This window comes from Pantherophis guttatus, chromosome 5, assembly GCF_059756535.1.
Source record: "Pantherophis guttatus breed Tessera chromosome 5, ASM5975653v1, whole genome shotgun sequence".
NCBI lineage: Eukaryota > Metazoa > Chordata > Lepidosauria > Squamata > Colubridae > Pantherophis > Pantherophis guttatus.
In genome coordinates, this window is record NC_142067.1 from 53873109 (window position 1) to 53892300 (window position 19192).

At 34.0% G+C, this 19192-nt stretch overlaps 1 protein-coding gene across 3 annotated transcripts in view; it reads right to left on the bottom strand.

Moving 5' to 3' along the window:
* The window catches only part of HLCS (holocarboxylase synthetase), a 72609-nt gene that overhangs the window by 45475 nt on the left and 7942 nt on the right, over nucleotides 1-19192 (bottom strand). For all 3 annotated transcript variants that reach the window (XM_034442205.3, XM_034442048.3, XM_034442128.3), the window contains 2 exons: nucleotides 17787-17966; nucleotides 10513-10784 (listed from right to left, as the gene is read on the bottom strand). In XM_034442205.3, coding sequence (XP_034298096.2) covers nucleotides 10513-10784; nucleotides 17787-17966 — 452 coding nt within the window. The remainder of the gene's footprint in view (nucleotides 1-10512; nucleotides 10785-17786; nucleotides 17967-19192) is intronic.

The following is a 19192-nucleotide window of genomic DNA, read 5'->3' on the forward strand; positions in this document are numbered from 1 at the left end:
CCGGGTTGCTGTTTGCCGCTGCCAGACGTTCCTTTGGGATCGTCAGCTTCCATCGCCTGTTAGAGCCGCCTTCACAACGGAATGGCGGCTCGAAAAAACTCCGTTTCCATGAGGAAACGGAGATAGAGCCGGCAGGGGTGGGTAGAACTCTCTGCGGAGTCCCAAAAGTTTTTTTTTTACTTTTGGGACGGAGCGGATGAGATGCCCCGTATCCCCAGCCACCGCTCCGGGCTTTGGGAGACCTCTGCTGATGCAGAGCCAGGCGTCAAAAGCAAGCCTGCAAATTTAACAGACTACTCAAAGAAAATGTGAGCTGGACCTGTAATATTGAACTGCAAGTATTTTACTGATTTTTTTTTTTAAAAAAAATTACTTAAGAGAGAGGAGGAAAAGAAAGAGGAAAAAAAAAAAAGAAGCCTTTTAAAATGGCGTTGGCTGGAGGAGAGGCTGAAAGGGAAGTCTTTCCGTTTTCTATTACTACAATGTAGCGGAATAAATACCACTGGCTACATTTGTAGACAAAACTTTGCTCCTGTGTCTTTTTCTCTTTTTTTTTCCCTTGGAGACCTGATATTGTTGTTGATTGGAAAGAAGTCCCTTTTTTTTTTTCTTTCTTGCTTTTTTTTTTTAACAAAGCCTGCCTGGGCGGAAACATGGCACTGAGACTCATAAAGTCAGATAAACAAGAAGGGGGGGGGATCCCCCCACCAACAACTTAAAGGAACAAGTCTTAATTCTTCAGTCTCAGAAACCTGACTTTAATATAATAATTTTTTATAGAGGAGATTGAAAGAAGGGAGGAGATTGTGAATCAGCAATTTGAAAAATTTAAGCAGGAAATTAAAGAATTGGTGAAATCTAAGTTTGATTTTTTGGAGAAAAAACTCTCAAAAGTGGTTAATGGTTTTACAGGATTTATGAAACAGTTGGACACAAATACTATTGTACTAGAGTCTAAAATGGAAGAAATTCAAGATAAATTGGACAATAGAATTCAAAAAATTGAAAATGATTTGACAAACACTCAGGATAATAGCTTAGAAGAAAAACCTAAAATGGATGCTGATCAAAAGTATGGTAATGCAGAAAATCTGCAACAGAAGATTGAAAAAGAGATTTTAATGGTACAATATAATTTTACAGAATATGCGATAAGATTAAGAGGTTTGCAGGAAAATAATAGAGATGATTTAAGGAAAATATCTTCTGAATTTCTAGCTGGGATTCTAAAGGTTCAACCTGACGAAGTGTTTTGTAGGATCGACAGAGTTTATCGAATCAACTCCTGGATTGCTAAGCAAAGGCAATGGCCTAGAGATGTGGTGATTTATTTTACAGATAAGGAGATTAGGAATAATATCGTTCAAAACTCCTTCAATTCTAATTTGCAATTGTATGGAAGAAAGATTTGGATTTACAAGGAACTCCCACCTAAGATATTGATGGAAAGGAAGAAATTTGGTTTTCTGGTGAATGAGTTAAAAAAGAGAAATATCTCCTACAGGTGGGACGCCCCAGTGGGTATTATATTTAGATACCAGGGAGAAAGATATCAGCTAAATACTGTTGAAAGAGCGGAAGAATTTTATCAAAATAGGTTGAAAATGAACTTAACATCTCCAGGTATAATACAGGATAAGCAGAAGGAGCCGGAAATAAAGGTAAAATATCGAATTGCAGAGACTGTACCAGATGAATTGCCTTTGGATTTATTGGATACCCCAGCTGGACTATCTACAAATTTGAGAGAAGAGGCATCTAATCTTAATGTGATGACTTATCAAGGCAAGGATAAACATGGAAACCAATTAGGGGATATACAAGGGATAAAAAAGAAATATGAGATACAAAAGCAAAACCAACAAGACCAATCTACAAAGCAGAATAAAAACCGACCAGATGATACACACTTTATAGAAAGGGAACCAGGATGGAAACCAAACCCACAAAAAGAAAAGAAAAAAAGAAATAGGTGGCATAAAAACAGAAATTTCTAATCAGGCAACAGTGAAGCCAGTGATTTTAAAATATGAACGATTATGTGCAAACACAGAAGAGGAGACGTATTGGTTAATATCATCCTGAGGTTTGTGGCAGATCTCTGCATGGCCGTAATCTGGGGACGTGAAACGAGCCTTAAACTGATGGATTTGAATTATCCATTTTGGAATTTCTTTTTGTGTTGATAAACATATTATATTATCTTGAATCACAAGGCAAGAGAATTATGCTGGGGCATGCAGAAGATCGGGTTGTTACCCACTATGATGATGGGAATTAATAATCCTGATGAAACCCACAATTATTACTATATGGAATATAATTATAATGTCACTCGGGTGGTTGTTTTTACTTTTATACATATAAGAAGATATTTACTACTGATGGGGGCAGATATGATTGAAGATCCTGAATAAACTGTTGCACCAGTAAGCTATGTTACCCGATTATGGATGATGGTTCTACCAATCCAGTGGAAAGACCTCAAAGAAGATACTATATGGATTATAAATTTAAAGTCATTGTCTTTTCTTTTTTTTTATTTAGATATAATGGAAAATATAGACATATATTTTTAAGAAGTGTGGGCAGTGAATCAAAGATGTTAAGAAATGTTGTCTATGGCAATTTTGCATGATAGTGGGTGAATAAGCTATTTAGTAGATTGATTAGTCTAAGAAAAGGGATTTTTAAGTGTTATATTTAGGGGAGTGGAAGAAATGGATAGAGTGGAATAAATGTTAAACTAGATTTTATGGGGAAGGCCGCTTTGGAATGTTATAGTAATATATATAGAAGATTAAATGTTAAAGTAGGACTTATCGTATAGTTTTAAAGTGGAGAAGTTATTTTATAATGTCATAGTATAATGTCTTTTTTTTTTCCTTTCTTTTCTCTTTTTTGATATGTATGGATAAAGGGGGATGTTATAATATTAATAATATTTTTAGTAAGTAAAGGTCAATATCTAGAGGAGGGAGTAAGTAATCTGTTATGAATTAGGTTTTTTTTTTGTTATGAAGAAGTCACAGGGGGGAGGGGTGGGGAGGGGGGGTTAGGGAGGGGGAGGGAGAGGGGAAAAAAAAGGGGGAAAATTTGTATTTGAAAACTTTTTCAATAAAAAAAAAAAAAAGAAAAAAGGATGATAGCAATAGCACTTATATACTGCTTTAACAGCTCTCTCTAAGCGGTTTAAAGAGTCAGCATATTGCCCCCAACAATCTGGATCTTCATTTTACCAACCTCAGAAGGATGGAAGGCTGAGTCAACCTTGAGCTGGTGAGATTTGAACTGCCGAACTGCAGCTAGCAGTCAGTTGCAGTGCTGCACTCTAACCACTGCGCCACCTCGGCTCTTACAATGTTACCCAGTTTTGATAAAGAAACATTTGCAAGGAAACAACCAAGCTTTGAGAGTACCAAGGGCCCCTCATTTGAATCCTGAGCTACGAATAGTCTCCTCTATCAGTAGAAAAAAAATGAATTTGGGATTTTTGGATTTGATGATTGGAAAAGATAGATTATAGAAAGAAGGAAATTATGATGTAGCCTTAGAGAGAGAAGGTAAAATATAAATGCATTTATAATTGCTGTTAAGATCGGAAGTCACTTTTTAATATTTTTTTCTTATTCTTTCATTTCTTTTCTATTATCAGTTTTCCTTTTCCTTACTATCTTTTTTCTTTAAATTTATATTGTTTTTACCTTGTAAAAATTTTAAATTAAAATGAGTAAAGTAAGATACTGTATCTAAGGCAATACTTGTGATAACAGCAATCAGGGTGGAACAATAAGGCCAGAGTTTAGCCAAACATTTGAGAAATATTATTAACCCTTAATATGAGTTATCTGGTTAGCATCATAATTTCTATCTTATTCCATACTCCAAATGCAGTTAGCAAACAGTTCTGATCATGGAACATTTAGCTAATTATATTTAACTGGATATTGTTGCATTTTAAGAATAACAATATAAACAAAGAAACTAATCTTTTCCTGATTTGCCTAACTAGTCAAATATAACTAGTCAAACTGTTTATGCAACATATTAAATTGACTAAGCCAGAAACTTTTGTGGTTTGTTAGCTGCTGCCACTTGCAGGGCTGGGCATCAGGCATACGTATTGATACTATGGCTAAATGTAATGTACTCATGTGTTGAATGTTTGTCTCTTTTCCAAAGAAAAGTTGCCATGCAAAGGGTGATTAATTACAAGCTGTAGGATAAAATGCCAGGCTCAGGCCCATTTCAGATATAATGATTTAGTCCTATTTACTCCAATTTTGGACTTGATTCAATAAGCCAAACTTGGCTTATTGAATCAAATCCAAAACGTGTGTTCATGCAGTTTTTCCTGGCCCTTCCCCATATTTGCCAGCTTCTAACAAAGCTTTCTTGTGTTCTTAAACAGTAGGTTTTTAAATGATGTTTAGAGCAACATAGTTTTTAAAGGTGGATTTTGGATCAATTACCATTTAAAATATCTAGAGAATATTAGATGTCTATTGAGATTCTATCCTCCAGGTCATTGTTGTCCCAAAGGAAGTTTTTCAAAAGGCAACTGGACTTTGTTTTTCCTTTTGAAAAATACCTTTGGAATAGAGAATATTAGGTTGCTGCCGTTGGCCTACAGAAAAATTATAATAAAGCAGGACAAAATTTTAAAAGGGCATGGCTCATCTCATTCGATCTACTTGAACTACACTAGTACATCTATTATTTAGAAATAAAAGTAAACATACTGTAAGTTTATAAACTAATTTATGTTTTAGGTGGTTCTGGAAAGAACAAGATCAGAGACTATTCAGTTTCTCTAAAACATTTATACTAACAATTTTTCTTATATCCTTGGGACTACATATAGCAATAGCATTTAGACTTATATACCACTTCAGTGTTTTACAGCCCTTTCTAAGTGGTTTACAGAGTCAGCATTTTGACCCCAACAGTCTGGGTCCTTATTTTACTGACCTCGGAAGGATGGAAGGCTGAGCCAGTGAGAATTAAATGAAGAGGAAAGATCAGGCCGACGTACCATTGGCCCAGACTACCCAATGCAAAGACGAAAGATCAGGCCAACGTAGCTTCGGCCTGTCTACCCAATGCAAAGAGAAAAGATCAGGCCAATGTAGTGTTGGCCCAGTCTACTTAGTGTGTAGAGGAAAGATCTGGCCAGTGTAGCATCGGCCCAGTCTGCCCAATGCGAAGAGGAAACATGACAGCAGTTTGGGGAGTGGGGTCAAGCTGGCCACATCCACCCAGTTGGCCACGCTCACCCGGCCCCTCAAGGTCAACCACAACCCTGATGCGGCCCTCAGTGAAATTGAGTCCGACACCCCTGTTTTAAAACATCCTGGGGCATCAAGAATGAGATGCAAGGGGTTGCCATAAAAAGAGACTTCAGGAAAAAAGAAATTGATAGTTTTGATCCTTATCTGTCCCTCATGAGTTCATATTGTGTCACTACTGCCACATCACTACAAAGCTCACAGCAAAATATCTTTTTGAAGGCATTTTAAAGTTATGGAGGGGTAAGAATATCTATTGCATAAGCATGTTTCCTATTGCACAACTTTGGATCCATTCAAAGTTGTGTTTATACAGAGGTCAAAAACACAATTTCCCTTTTTTTCTTCAGGCAAACAAATATCAGGATGCAAATAATCAAGAATCAGTTCTTGATAGTGTATGAAACTTTAAATGCAGTCTTTCTTCTTCAAAACATCTACTGCTCGATAATAATAAATTGTTAACTATTTTGTTCATATACTTTAAAAACAGTTTTGATATGAAATGAACTATAATATTTTCAGTGGTTTTTTTTTTTTAAAAATTGAGCTGTCAGGAATAAGGTTCCTTACACAGGCAGATCTCTTGGCCATCCACAAATTCATATCATACAGTACTGCAAGTCATATAACTAAATGTTTTTAAAAAGACTCCCAGTCAGTGTAATGACTTGTTTTTGATACAGACAAGTACATTTTACTTTACATTTTCCCTATTGTGGGCAACTATAAAATCAACAACTTTTTATTTAGTAAACTGAAATCGTGCTTCTTTCATCTTTACTTTAATAGCAATTAATTTCACTGATTTAAACAGGTTTTCTTTCAGGCCATTCATCTTAGGACTTGATTTATTCCTTAAATTATTCCTAAACTTCCAAGTGTTGTACTATTCTAATTATATGCTTAGAGACCATGAAGAGAACCATAGAAGTTATGGAAGCTAACTAAGAAATTTTATTTTTTGTAAATTATAGAAATTGTGCTTTCAATATCCTCAACAGTCATGACTATGACAACTTTGAAGGCATTATTCCACAATGATAACCTCAATGAATTTAAAATATTCCAAAGTAAAAGTCATAAAGCATTACTGATAAAGCTAAGTTATTTAATATTTAAATAAATATCTATTCTGTAATTTAATTAATTATGTACCCCTTAATTTACAGGGACTAATAGAGGTGCTACTTAGTTTACTTGTTAGTTGTACATGTAAATATATGCCAACAATAATAGAGCTTGTATAATAATATGTGATACATCAAAACAGGCCATCTGGAGAACTAATGAATAATCAAGGGACTCCAAATTAAACTATAGAATTTTTCTTAGAATCTTTAGGACAACACTGTCAAGTTCAATCTAATCATTTAGACTCTAGAATCAATTTTTCAAACTTTATGACAGGTCTAATAGCTCCCACCTGTTTCTCTCGTTTGACTTTTGACTGGCAAGTTACCAGCTAGGGTGGAAATATAGACAAAGAACCCTATTACACTCCGGCTGTTTCTCTACTGTGAGATCACTCAGCCATTAAATTAGTTCCAGCCCACTTTTGCTAAGTCTTAATTTTGAAAGATATATAGTGTTAGAGGACGGGGATAGGTTTTATGTTCAACTTGTAAAAGGATTTGGAGGCATATCATGCATAGCTATAATATAGGTAATTTAATATTAAATATCTATCTCAATCTCAAGTAAAATATCTTATTACAATGTTTATTAATTTACATATGTTCATTAGTTATTAAGTGACATAAACTTAGAGAAAACTTTAAAATTATGTTTTTGTCATAATTAATTGCTTACAACCTAATTAGGAAACAATCATATTTAAAAGCTTTGTCTTTTTTAAGGTTTATAAGTCATTTAAAGTATTACAAGGCAGTGTATCTTAATTTTGTAAACCACACATAAAATTGATTGTGATATAAAAATGTTTTAAAGGAAATATGGTTATTTTTTAGCAACTCAGCTTTATTAATGCATATAGGATATAATCTTTAATCAGTATTATATGTGAACTGGTAATTCACTGAAACAAGGTAAGTATGCTAGTGTGTTTCAAAAATCTCACTTCATATGATTATCAATTATATAGATAGTTTATATTTATACTTTATATTAATAGTACAGCAAGCCTTGGTTTCATATACTCTCTGGCTCTTTTAATTGTGACTTACTATGAGGAGCATAAATTTAAAAGCTTTTCTTTCTGTTTTAGATTAATTAAAGGGTGCTAGAACATATTACATTTAATTTTAAGCAAGTTTAAAATAAACAATTTTTCACAAGTTTTGAAAACTGACCTATTTTTATTCAATAGTACTTAAAGTTAACTATAGTTTAGTGTTTGGGTGTAATGCTTAGCAGCTTAGGGTTAAAAGTGAAAAGGCAAAGTGTAATCCCCTTGACAGAATAAATAAACTATGTTTAAAAGTTGATAGTGGTTTCAAAGATGCAGGTGTCCTGATGTTCAAAGAAAACAAACATATACTATCCAAGTGTCAAATTCAAGGGCACAAAGCAGCAAGACACTTTAACAGCAATATTTAAACCACTTCAACAACAACAAAATAAAACTAATAACCTATAAATAAAGTGCAAATATATGAACACATCACAATCATGATAATTCAAATGAATATACCATTCAAGGATGTTTCATATAGCCAGCGATTCAACTAATTGACTATGATATATTTAATTAATGATTATTTAATTAATGATAATCAGTTACTAGGACATAACTGAAATATATTTTACTTTTGAACTAGTTTAAACAAACGGAAAAGTGTATTCTTTTCTTTTAGTTCTAGACCCCCTGATAATAAAGCAAATATGTATTTTAAAAATCAGAAAATGTTGTTTTTCTTAGAGAATCAATTCCTTAGGAACAAAATAGAATAAATATAAAACAATGAGTCTGTGAATCCTACAAACCAATTCATTATTATCCTTACATATTTTAACATTTTGAATAAAAACGTTTTTACTGATTTTAGAGATAGGTAATGGCAGCCATACGCAACCTCCTTAAAATTATTTCACAAATTTCTGTATTTTTATCAATATTAACACTGTTGCCTGCATCCATAAAGTTGCTATTTTACAGAACGATAGCTTTATGTAAATATATAAAATTAACCCATTTAGTTAAACAGAAATAATCAATAATTCCAGCCATGTTTTGATGCATCTTGGCTTTTCTGCTGCAGATATTTAAATAATCAAGACTTCTATTGCATCTCAGCATTACAGTAAAAATCTGTATATCAATGGCAGAGAATATTTATAATTCAAGGTTGACCTGTGGGGTCCTTGGTGCTTGGTTGTCTTCTTGCAGACAATTCATTACCAAGCTAGAGAACATCAACAAAAAACTTGGGTTGCATAATAGGTTTATGCGAGATTTTGATAGATTTCCTTTCCTCTTTCTTGTCATTGCATTTTTCATTTGTAGTGCTCTGCTCCAAATTGTCTAAATAGTTTTGCCAAGCCATTTTGTTCAATTCTTGCGGTGCTATGTTCAATTATTCTTTTAGCATTAGCACTTAAGACTTATATACAAGACTTATATACCACTTCACAGTGCTTTACAGCCCTTTCTAAGTGGTTTACAGAATTAGCACATTGCCCACAACAAGCTGGGTCTCATTTTATCGCCCTCAGAAGGATGGAAGATTGAGTCAACCTTGAGCCAGTCAGGATCAAACTCCTGGCAGTGGAATTCAAAGGTAGCTTGCAATACTGCATTCTAACCACTGTGCTACCACGGCTTTTTTCAACAACATTGGGCAGGGGGGTTTATAAGATAAAATGGGGGTCTCAGCACCTAGATTGAAGTGCTGCTATGATATGCACATACTCTGTGTGTGCAAGTACACACGCGTGTCTTTGATCATGCTACTGCAATCATCATCTGACTTCCTGATTCTCCTATGGATGCTGCTGCCCTCTAAACTAGTCCTCAGGTATTTAAGAGATAAAGCCATTAATTCTTTTCCAGACTTTTCCCCACATTTTAAAAACTTTATAGATCCCAATCTTCAGTGTGAAATTATGGATGATATGAGCACTTTTTTATCTTAATCATTATACCTCAGCCACCCCCTTTAGGAGTAACTGGCATTTTTATTTAAGAAAATGTTGTATTTGTTATATAACGTGGTCACTTAGAGAATCTGTAGAAAAAAAATCTTTACCATTATATCAAATATCAAATGAAATAATGGGTTATTTCTATAGACATAGAGGGAGTTAAGAGAATTCAACTATAAATTTAACATTCAACTGTGCTCTCAAAATGCAAGATGATAATGGGCCATAAACTATGGTGGCATTGTCAGTAAATCTCTGATCTTTATTTCCAGGCAATCAAATAAATATATGTTCTAATTATTTTATGCACTTCAGGACAGCTTTCAGCATAACAAATAATTAAATATATGTTTTAATATGAATCACATAACATACAGTATGAGAAAACTGAAATTTGGTATTAAAACAGCAATATTCACAATGTCCACTTGCCCATCAGCTCAGTTGGACTGCATTGTGAAAGGGTTTATCCTGAAAATTGTATAATGCACATTCATAATTACAGCACTTTAATTGTATTTGACCAATCAGAAATATATCCAATCATACTAACAAAAAGTCAACGAAACCTAGTACAGTACAAGTAGTAAAGATTAGAAAAACATGACTGATATGTTACATCTTCTAAAACAATATAAGGAGATATGGGATCAATTCAGTCAAAATTACTATGATCACAACTGGAACAAAGTTCCTACGAAATTACAAGATTGCAATAAAAACAACTTGGGTGAAATAGGAAGAAGTTATCTTCTAATAGGTTTGTCTGAAATATTATCTGATCACTCATATTCATTTGGACAATATCAACCACCATTCTTGTTATTTGAAAAAGTGCATTTTTATGGATTGCTACTTGATATTGTTTTATGAATTGTAATGAATTTAAAGCCCAGTATCAATATCAGAAATAGAAAAATAACATAGTATAACATACTAAAAATGGTAATGATACATGACAGTTCATACCTTTAAATTTTCTAGCAAGCTTTTGCAGTTTCTTACCACTTATTTTCAATAAACTAAGAGAATAGAAGTCCCAAAGAAAATACTGCACATTTTTTTTGCCAAGTCTCTCTTTCTCTCTCATAGTGAAATTAATGTTACCGGAATCTCTTACCCATCAAGGAGATTCATTGTAGTCGATGTAACTTCAGAAAACAAGACCATTTTCCCCAAGATTCTGGTATCAAGGTTTTGTTTGTATCTCTCAAAACTAAAATTTTCAGATGAGAATGCTTCTGTATCAGTAACTACTGGAATGAGCAAAGGTGTTATTTCCATATTTTCAGTGCAAGATGATACAAACTTAAGAGACACCTTGCTGGATGTGATTAATCCTTCTGTGATCATATTTCTTCTGAGCAATTCTAAAAAAGTACGGTGGAGAATCTGTTTGATATAAAATAAAATTACAAGACAGTATAAGATACACATATCAAAACTAAGACTTCAATTCTGTTCTCCAAAAGGACGTGAACCCACATTAACTTCTTATTAAGTATATGATGTCTCAGCTTAATTTTATATGAATGCATTTTGGAAAGCGTTTGGCCCACATGATTAATTGGGATAAGTCCCATCTACTTACTTTGGGCTTAAATACATAATCCAATTATTAAAATGGGTTTTATAATTTCTACTGATATTAATTACTTAGAATTCTATATTCTCAAAAATATTTGTAAATGTATGGAAATAAATGTTAAATATTTGAGAAAATATTGATTTGCATGTTATTAAAATGAATATTGTCCCTCATCTGATTTATGTTTTGAAAGGTATTCCAATGTTACTTCCAAATAAAATCTTACTGTTATGTTGATTTAAATTCAAAAAGTCTGGAGTATAACTGTTTTTGAATATCTCAAAAACGGGTGGTTCTAAAATGTGATAAATTAAAATACAAGCACCTACAGTTACTGAAGGTGAGTGGGCAGCCATATAAATTCTATATAAATAAATTTTATATAAATAAATAAATAATTAAATAAAAATGGATGGTCAAGATGGCACTGCTAAAAGCTTATGAGATTTTATATTGCAAAATTTGGGGGATGGAATGGATGCCTTGACCATTGTTTGTGATTAAGTTATGGTATGGTAGCTGTAAATGTCATTTATAGGTATATTACCGTGTTTCCCTGATAATAAGACCCTGTCTTATATTTTTTTGAACCCTGAAATAAGTGCTTGGCCTTATTTTCGTGGAGGTCTTATTATTTTGGGGTGCATAGAGCAAGATGGGGCTCCTCTTGCCGTCTTACCTGATTTCCATCTCTGTCTCCCTAACCCTAACCAGAGGAAATGGCGGGGACCGGCTGCACATGCGTTTAAATATTTTCGGGGAGGGCTTATTGGGGGGGAACTTATTTTAGCTCATGTGCTCAAAAGCCCAATTGGGCTTATTATCCGGGGAGGTCTTATTTTCAGGGAAACAGGGTATTTATTACATATAACAAACTCTGACATTATTTTATTGACACTGCCACTTATGATATACTATTATTAAAGTCACAATTAAAATAAAAATTAATACGAACAGAAGCCAACACAGAGGCCAATGTTTTTAATAAATATCTATATCGCAAAAATAATATCTCAACTTGTTCCCATTCTGTCTTCTTAGCAGGGATGAGAAGCCTGTGTCCTTCCAAATTTTACTACTATTACAAATCTCAATATTCCATATTATTATACATTTATTGTGGGAAGCTGAGCCTACATTTCAACAACATCTATAGCTAAAGGATTCCCAACCTTTTCTAAAATACTTAAGACTTTAAGAGAAAAAAATCATTCAACATTTATCAGACAGTCAAACTGCAACTGCTTCTAGGTTTTATTTCAGCTTTATGCTCTCATTAAAGGCATGTTTTCGAATATAAAAGACATAGCATGTGCATGTGATAGAAATATAATGCAACTATGTTACAGGTGAATCTGCAATCCTCAGCTTTTCTAAGGGATACTCTAGTTTACTTTCTGTCAGTTAGTGCTATGAGAACAGTCTGGAAACAATCTCTTCAGCAGCTGCTCTCACCAACAAATAGTTTATTTTAAGAAAGTGGTTAGGTCAAAGGCTAAACATTGTCATAAAATAAAAACACACAATCTGAAATAGAAATACTGAATTATGGTAGTATTTCACATGTTGCATTTTCACAGAAATGCTTAAAACCTACTGAAATATGTTCCATTCTATTTACTGGAACAAATTGTAACTGCTATTAATTTCTTTTCAGTATTTTATATTGTCCTCAGGTAATCAGAATAAAATAGCACCATGCCTGTGTTTTATGTTTGGTTTTGGATTTTAGCAGTTAACAGTTTCAGCTAACTTTTAGTTACAAAGATTGCAGAATTCCACTCTACAAGTTCAAGATTACCGTAACCATTTCAGCCAAACTAAATAGCATTGCACAATATAGTAAAACTCTGATGCACCAGATCTCCCATTTAGGACACCTTAAATACAATATGTGAAAGTTTCACCTGGACATCTTAGCAAAACAACAGACAACTTAGTTGATTTCAAAATATTCTGGGCAAGACACTTAAATTTATTTCTGTTGAAATTATTTATTTCAGTTTACAGGCAGTCCTTGTTTAATAACCATTTGTTCAGCAACTAAAGAAAGGAACACATAACTCATCGAAGTTGCAATGTTCTTGCACTGTTCCCAGAGTTATGTGAATAAAATTCAAGCCCACCTGAATTCAGGCAGCCTGGCTTCTAGCTGACCCTATTACCCAGCCCTGCCTGCCACTGCCATTACCACAAACCATTATTATACCAGCTTTCTTCCAAACTGCCTGTTTTCATACTAGGGCAGCTGGGGCGGAGTCTTCTCTTATGTGCGAGTTAGGGCCTTCTTTTGCAAAAGAATTCAGCCAGCATGTGAAAGGCGGCTCTGGCTGGTATGGTAATGGCATGTGGTGCAAAGGGCAAGGTAGTGGCATGCAAGACTGGGCAGCAGTGGATGAATGGATAGCAAAAAGAGCAAAGATGGGGCAGAGATGGGTAAAGAGGGGTTGAGGTGGAGGCAGTCCCTTAGCTTTTTCCATAGCTTGGTTTGAATGGTTCCTTGCATAACTACTGCATGGAATTTACTCAGTAACAGCAAGTAGGATTGCTGGAACTGCTGTCATTAAGTGAAGAAGTCACATGGTATTTTTGCTTAGTGACCACATTGCTTAGCAATAGAGTTGCTGATCCCAATTAGAGTCGTTAAGTTAGGACTATCCATATATCATTTATTGGGGTGAAATTCAGCCAGTTCTATCTGGCTCGGGCGAACCAGTAATAGCGGCTGCGGGAGGCTCCGCCCATGCATCATCATGCGGATATCATGATGATGCTTTTTTGCAACATTTTAAGCCTCTGTGCATGTGCAGAAGGCTTTGTGCATGTGCAGATGACAGCGCACGCACATTTGCGAATCGATAGGGAAGATAAGTGAATTTCACCTCTGTCATTTATGTAATAGGCCAGGGCAGAAATGATATAAATCAGTATAAATACGGTAGCAATAGCACTTACCGCTTCATAAGTACTTTATGGCCCATTCTAAGAAATATAAAGAGTCAGCAGGTTGCTCCCAACAATCTGGGACTTATTTTACTGACCTCGGAAGGATGGAAGGCTGAGTCAACCTTGAGCTAGTGAGAATCCAACTGCTGGCAGTCATCAGAATTACCTGCAATACTGCATTCTAACCACTGCACCACCATGGCTCTTAAATGATGTATGTATTCAGGGATAACAGTTCTTCCCTCCACTGCCCATTAAATCAACTTAGTACCAAAACAATTGCAAATCTGAAAACCTGTATAAACAATTCTTTAATCTATTCTTCCTACTTCGTATTTCACTTTTAGATTTTTTTTTTTTTGGTTTAGCAACTTGTATCATAGTTATAAACACTTGATCTGCTCCAACAACTTAATTTTTTTTCTTATTGGCAAGTTTCACTGGATGTTATGTTTTCAAAAATGTGGCAAAAAAGTAACTTTTTTTTTTTTTGCTTTAATTTATATGCTGCCCTTCTCCGGAGACTCAGGGCGGCTTACAATGCGTTAAGCAATAGCCTTCATACTTTTTGTATATTTATACAAAATCAGCTTATTGCCCCACAATCTGGGTCCTCATTTTACCTACCTTTGAAAAGATGGAAGGCTGAGTCAACCTTGATCCTGGTGAGATTTGAACTTGCAGTAATTGCAAGCAGCAGATGTTAATTACAGTGCTTTAGTCCACTGTACTACAGGCTCTTCCTGTAGTACAGTTAAAGTTCCTTTGGAACTTTATTCTTCCTATCTCAGTTTGGGAGTCTTTAAAACAACCTATCATCATATCTACAGTTAATGACATCTGCAGTCAAATTAAATGTTTATAGACTGCTCCATACAGAACTAGTTTAAACATTAATCATCTTTTTTTTTCATTTGTTTTTTATCCCTTTTCCTGATGAAACTTCTCCCTATGCCTGAAAATTTGGTGAAAAGAAATGAAATAATAATAATAACAAAAAATCCTGTCATTTTTGTTTTTTCAATGAACAGATCCATCTTAAGCAAAGCTGGAGAAGATCACTTCCAGGAAATGGGAGCAGTCAGTGGCTTCAGTCAAACATAATCTATAACCGCTAGAGTAGTTCAGTGCCATACTTGTACCTTGCAGTCAACTGATCTACTTTCCAGAGATCAAGAAAAAAACATACTAATCTCATCTAAGAAAATATCAGGAGCAAATTATGATTCTCAAGATAAGGTACCACCCTTACTTGCTGCATCTTTACATTATTTCAAATATATATATAGACCTAATATGCTCTAAAACTTTCCAGTTGCATTCCCATATAATTTTATAAATAAAATGTGATTTTGTTAATCTCTGGTGATATTAGTTTATCGCTCCATGATAATCTTGAAGTAACATGCCTCTATTACATGGCAGGGTGGTGCCATTATTAAATATTTCATTTCATTCATCTTTTAATAATAAATAGGCAGCAAAGGATATGAAATCTGTCTCTCAAATGCCAGGGTTATAGGAGGACACTAGATGAGATGCCTCCAGAAGACAGATAATGGCAATAGAAACTGCAAACCACCAGTCTAAAGCAAAAGGTAGGACCAGGTGTGGACACCCTGACGGCTTTTCAGAGCAAAAGTTTAGAACTCCAGTTTCCTGTAGATTTAGTCATTTAATTACAGAACCCTTTTTGTTTAGTATGAAAATTCCCTAAGACTATGTAACATAACGTGTAGTGTTGTTTGATTTAAATATTTTCTAAAATTTTTGAGCTACTTAAAACGTTCAAAACTGTAAATGCAATGACTGATTAAATACTATTACTTTTTTTAAAAATAATCATATTAAAACTAAATCTAATTGCAGAGATTAGTTATTTTAAACATACACATACAACATAGAATTATATTGTAAGGCAGCTCAGAAGTGCCATCTTGTGGTAATTGTTTTTAACAAACACAATAATTTTTTTGAATTCCAATCATATATTTTATAAATTTCTAACAATACCATAAAATATGTAAATCTAATAAAATATTTTTTTAAAAAAATGGAAAGTCAAGTAATGCTGCATCTTTCAAAAATATTAAGGAATATATTTTTACAGATTAAAATCTGTTTCAGCTGATGTACAGTCAATTTAATGATATAGTTCAGGAACTTGTGTCCCAAAATTGCTTAGTTATTCAGAATTTCCAAAAATAATTTCTGCTTATTAACAATGGCTTCTATGGCTCATAAATGTCTTCTGCAATATAGTTCTTTCAAACAAATTTTTATTAATTATGTTTACAAAAGATGGGAAAATGGATGGAGTAATTGTTAAGACACACAGATGCAGATTGAATAGTAGTGAATAGTATAAATAGTTAATAGTTTTGCTGCAAGGAATGATTATTAAAAGAAGCAAAACAGATATGCCTACAACCATGTTTTTGTTCATTTTGTTTTATAGAATTGAGAGTTAGGATGTCAGGAGACACATAAAAGTTATTTAAATTTAATCCATGTTTTGTCTGATTGTTTAAATATAGTTTGAAGATAAATTCTATTTTTTCTCTTTTTAGGTTGTGTGCCATTAGGCATGTGGGATCCTATTTTAAGTTCAAATTTTCCTTCCTCTCAGGGGCTGATTCCAAATGCTGGGTGCTAGGGAACAGGTGGCCCAGTAGGTAGCTCCAGTCAGAAAAGCATTCAGAAAACTCACACAAACAAATCTTTTAAAAATCTCACATTTAACTCCTCTTTTTAGCACTTTCTAGTTTTCTAGTCTGGGCAGCTTCATGCAGCCTTAGGCTCTCAATGGTAGGAACAAGGGACTGTGAAGAGCTCCAAAGGGATCTCTGCACATTAGGGGAGTGGAGGTTAAAATGGCAGATGTGAACAAGGGTAAAGTGAGGCACATTGGTGCCAAAAATCATAGAAGCTAATTGTATCAGAGCTAGCAGTGATTGATGAAGAAAGCTATCTTGGAATAATGGGAAACAATTCAATTAAAGTGTTATCACAGTGTATATCCACTGTAAAAAAGAAAAAAAAAAGAAAAAGAAAAGAAAATCCAACAACATATCAAGGGTAATAATATTTTTAATAATGGTATTAAAAATAAGAGTGCCAATATTATAATGCCCTCATATAAATCAATTATGTAACTGTATCTGGAATACTGCACACAGTCTAGTTACTATACTGAAAAAAGGATACAGTAGAGCTAATGAAAGTTTAGAAGATAGCAACTAAGATGATTATGGGGTGGAGCAGTTTCCCTATAAGGAAAGGTTGTGACATTTGGGGCTTTTTAGTTTAGAAAAGAGGCAAATGAGAAAGGACATGATTGAGGTATACAAAATTGTGAATGGTGTGGATAAAGTGGATAAGGAGAAGCTATTTTCCCCTTTCCACAATAATAGAACCAGAGGTCAATGAAACTGAACACTGGAAGAATCAGAAAAGATAAAATGGCTTTTTTCCTCCCAATGCAAATTAAATTTTGGAATTTGCTATCACAAAATGTGAAGCTGGCTGGACAAGGATTGGACCAAATTATGGAAATGATAGGGATCAATGACTATTACTGTGTTTCCCCGAAAATAAGACCCTGTCTTGTATTTTTTTGAACCCTGAAATAAGCGCTTGGCCTTATTGCCATGCGCTCAAAAGCCCGACTGGGCTTATTATAAGGGGATGTCTTATTTTGGAGGAAACAGGATAGCTTTGATGATGACTTTGAAGGCTATCTGCTGAGACACTAATGTAGTTGGTTAGCTATTATGAGAAAAGATTTTGGAATAGATGTGCCACTGGTCCAGTCCAGCAGGGCACTGCCTATGTTCTTATTTATTTAAACCAAAACCTACCTTATCAGATGAGAGTAGATAAAGAGGCGTTAAAGAAGGAATAGTACTTAATTCACAGCTTAACCCCAATAGCTTCAGGATTTCAACAAGTACATCATATCTTCTGGTGTTGCTTATTTTGAGCAGATTAAAGTCATCCTTAGGTCGACATAAACTTTTGGTATTTACTTCCAAATGTGCCTATAAAGGCAATGCAGAAAAAGTGATTTTTATTGAAAACACCTTTATAAAACTATGATCAATAATTTACCTATTGGGTCAAATAACTTACAATCATTTTGAAATCAATTTCTTGTTTTGTGTCATTTCAGTTATTAAATAATCAAATATTAAATTTATTGTATATACTCACATATTACCCCATTTGTAGATAAGCTAGCTCTTATTTTTCATGGTATTTTTATTAAAAATTTCAGAGTTGTTTTTTTTTAAATTTGATTTATATGCCGCCCTTCTCCAGAGACTCAGGGCGGCTTACAATGCGTTAAGCAATAGCCTTTATACTTTTGTATATTTATACAAAGTCAGCTTATTGCCCCCACAAACTGGGTCCTCAATTTACCTACCTTAGAAAGGATGGAAGGCTGAGTCAACCTTGAGCCTGGTGAGATTCGAACTTACAGTAATTGCAGACAGCTGGTGTTAATCACAATGCTATCAGTCTGCTGAGCCACCAGACCCGAGTTGTATTATCTATGGACGGGGTTATATAGGAATATATACGGAATATAAAGGTACTTTAAAAAGTATTAATTTATATACTTGTGGATAAATCTAATCAATGTTTTGGGTATATTTTGGCACCTAAAATTCTCAGTTTATCCACAAGTATTTAAGGTAACTAAATAAAACTATTAATAAAACATTATTAATTGAATTGCATCTAAATATTGAGGCAATATAAAAGGCAACAGCAATAATCTTATGAAAAGTAATAGTATCATTTTGTAAAAAAAATTTAACACAGTTGCCTCAATTTAACTAGAATCCACTTAATACATTACAGTGGTCTTAATTATTCATGAGGTTCCATTCTAGCGAAAAACAAGGAAGAACAAAATTACAAATAATGAGAACCTGAGTCTGTAAGAATTATGGGGTTAGGTTCTAGAGCCTATGGTGCTTTCTTTCTCCCAGAGTAATCATCTACATTTGTTCCTTTTTGTTCTCCCAGATGAAGATCTTGCATAATGATTTCCTTTGTACTGGTTAATGATTGGAATAATATATTTAACTAGCTAGGTGTTCCCAGTTGTAGGGCTCTAAATGGATTCTTAGCAGCAGTTGACCTTATTCAAAGCAAGTTATTCATTATGTGCCTCACACTGGTTTCTTTGCTGCACTGTATAACTTAAACCTAACCTTAAACAAAATACTTTACAAAAGTACCAAAGTCTATCCACAAT